The 2,102-nt window shown below is 36.4% G+C and overlaps 1 protein-coding gene across 1 annotated transcript; it reads left to right on the top strand.

Moving 5' to 3' along the window:
• Positions 1 to 272: 272 nt before the first annotated feature.
• On the top strand, positions 273 to 455 carry M406DRAFT_249993 (uncharacterized protein; the record flags this gene model as incomplete). Its single annotated transcript, XM_040916662.1, has 1 exon — positions 273 to 455. One exon carries the CDS (start codon positions 273 to 275, stop codon positions 453 to 455), a length of 183 nt encoding a protein of 60 aa, XP_040780176.1.
• Between the last annotated feature and the right edge of the window lie 1,647 nt (positions 456 to 2,102).

The following is a 2,102-nucleotide window of genomic DNA, read 5'->3' as shown; positions in this document are numbered from 1 at the left end:
TAATGCTTTGTTAGAACGTTGGGTTCTTGATATCTGGTTCTTGTTGCTTGTGATCTGTTTCGTAATCTGCATGTTGAATAGGTTATAACATCATCTTCCTTCTATCGATCGTTGTTCCTAATGATCTTCTGTAAATATTCTAGCAAGTTTTCCATATGCATAATCTTGCCTTTCTAATTGAGATGTTGAGCAGGGTTGAGAAATCTTTTTCTAAGAAAACTGAATAGCATAACCGTCTTTTCCTAGCTGTTGATTAGTTTGGTTTTGAGATTATGCTTTGCACTGCTTGTACTTTCCGGAGCCTGGTATGCAAGATGATGGATGATGCAAAGCGTTGTTCTCAGTATATCTGTCATGCTCGTTCTTGTAATGGCTGTGAGGTTTCTGTTTCTGCTTGTAAGTTCTCTTTTTCTTCTTTTCTAATCCCTTTGCTGATGCTCTTCTTCTTTCCTTAGTTTCGCGCATTATAGCAGAAGATAAGAGGCTGGAATCGAAGGAGCGGGAGGCGGAGGCAGAGTTGGAGGGGGCTTATCGTTGAGCGTTGGAAGTCCTTGACAAGGCTTGTGCGAAGATCTCGGAGTCCGCTGCTCGTCTTGCTCGCCTGCGCATTCAGCGTAGATCTCTTGCTTCTTGGGGCGCTTAAATGGTGAATGCGGGCTTTGAGTCCCTTGATGAGCTGGATGAGCGGGAATGTTGTGAGGAGGAGGAATGCAATCTTGCTGCATTGGTTTGTGAAGCAGTATCAGCTGAGAGTATTTTGGCTGAGGATCTCTTGTTTGATGGTTTTGACTGGAACTCTGTTAATCCTAGTGGGGCTGTTGTGGATTATTCTGGATTTTTGGGTGAGATGATGGGCTCTGGGCTTCTCTTCGGGCTGGAGCGGTTGTCTTAGGTGCTGGCTTTCTTTTTTCAATATTCAGCTACTTTTTTCTGAGCATTTTCGACGTTCTTTCGTGGTTCCCATGAATTTTCACTTGCTGAGTAACCTTTCTACTTGATGAGGTATTCTCTCGTGTTGTTTGTGCTTCTATGCTTGAGGATCTTCTCTATTTCATATTTTGATTTATTGTTTTTCACTTCTGCTGTATTGTCTGTTAGTGTTTTCTGTGCTGCTGGTTCCAGCAGTGAGATGTGGAAAACTGGGTATATCCTCATTCCATGAGATAATGCTAACTCGTAGTTGACTGGAGAAATCTGTTGCAAGATTTTGAATGATTCTAACTTTTTATGATTGAGTTTGTTGCTAGGTTTAGTTGTTTTAATGTTTTTTCGAAGTAGATAGATCTTATCTCCTTTCTATAGGATTGGTTTCTCAATTCTTTTGGAGTTTGTGTATTGTATCATTCGTTCCTGAACGAATTGTAGTTCTGATTGGAATTCTTTCTGAACTTTTCTAATCTTTTTAACTCTTTTATTCGCAGCTTCTGTATCTACTTCTAGCAATGCTTTGTAATAAGCTGTTGGATTGTATTTATAGAGTATGAAGAATAATGATTTCTTTATTATACTTATGTTTGCACTGTTATAAATGAATTATATAAGAAGCAATAGGTTGATTCAATTATTCTGTTTCTGGTTAATATAGTATTAGAGATACTGTTTAATAATCTGATTCATTTTTTCTATTTATTTATCTGTTTATAGATGGAATACTGTAGATATTCTATAGTATATTCCAAGCTATTTTATGAGTAAAGTTCAAAACTTTGAATTGAACTTTCTGTTTCTATTAGAGATTACTTCTTCTAGCGTACTGTAGTTAGCGATAATCGTTCTGAGGAATGCATATACAAGTTCCTCTGCTATACTGCTTTTCTTGTAGAGAAGAAAGTAAGCGTATTTGCTTAGTTTGCAAACTATTATTAGAATGCTATTGTATTGCATCTTAGTTAAGAGTTCTTATAAGAGAGATAGCTTGATAATGAAGTTTAGACTGATGAATTGCTAAATAGTTATAGGTACTGATAAGAGATGCAGTAATTCATAAGGCTTGTATTTTTCTGCTTTATTCTTTTTGCAGCTGTTGCATTGTTGTAGAATGCTTTCAATTCTTTTCCTAAGATCTAATAAATTTTAGTATTTTTTAATATATTTATAGATTG

Source organism: Cryphonectria parasitica, assembly GCF_011745365.1.
Source record: "Cryphonectria parasitica EP155 unplaced genomic scaffold M406scaffold_2, whole genome shotgun sequence".
NCBI lineage: Eukaryota > Fungi > Ascomycota > Sordariomycetes > Diaporthales > Cryphonectriaceae > Cryphonectria > Cryphonectria parasitica.
Note: the sequence above shows the minus strand (reverse complement) of the source record. Positions and strands in the feature narration are given on the sequence as shown.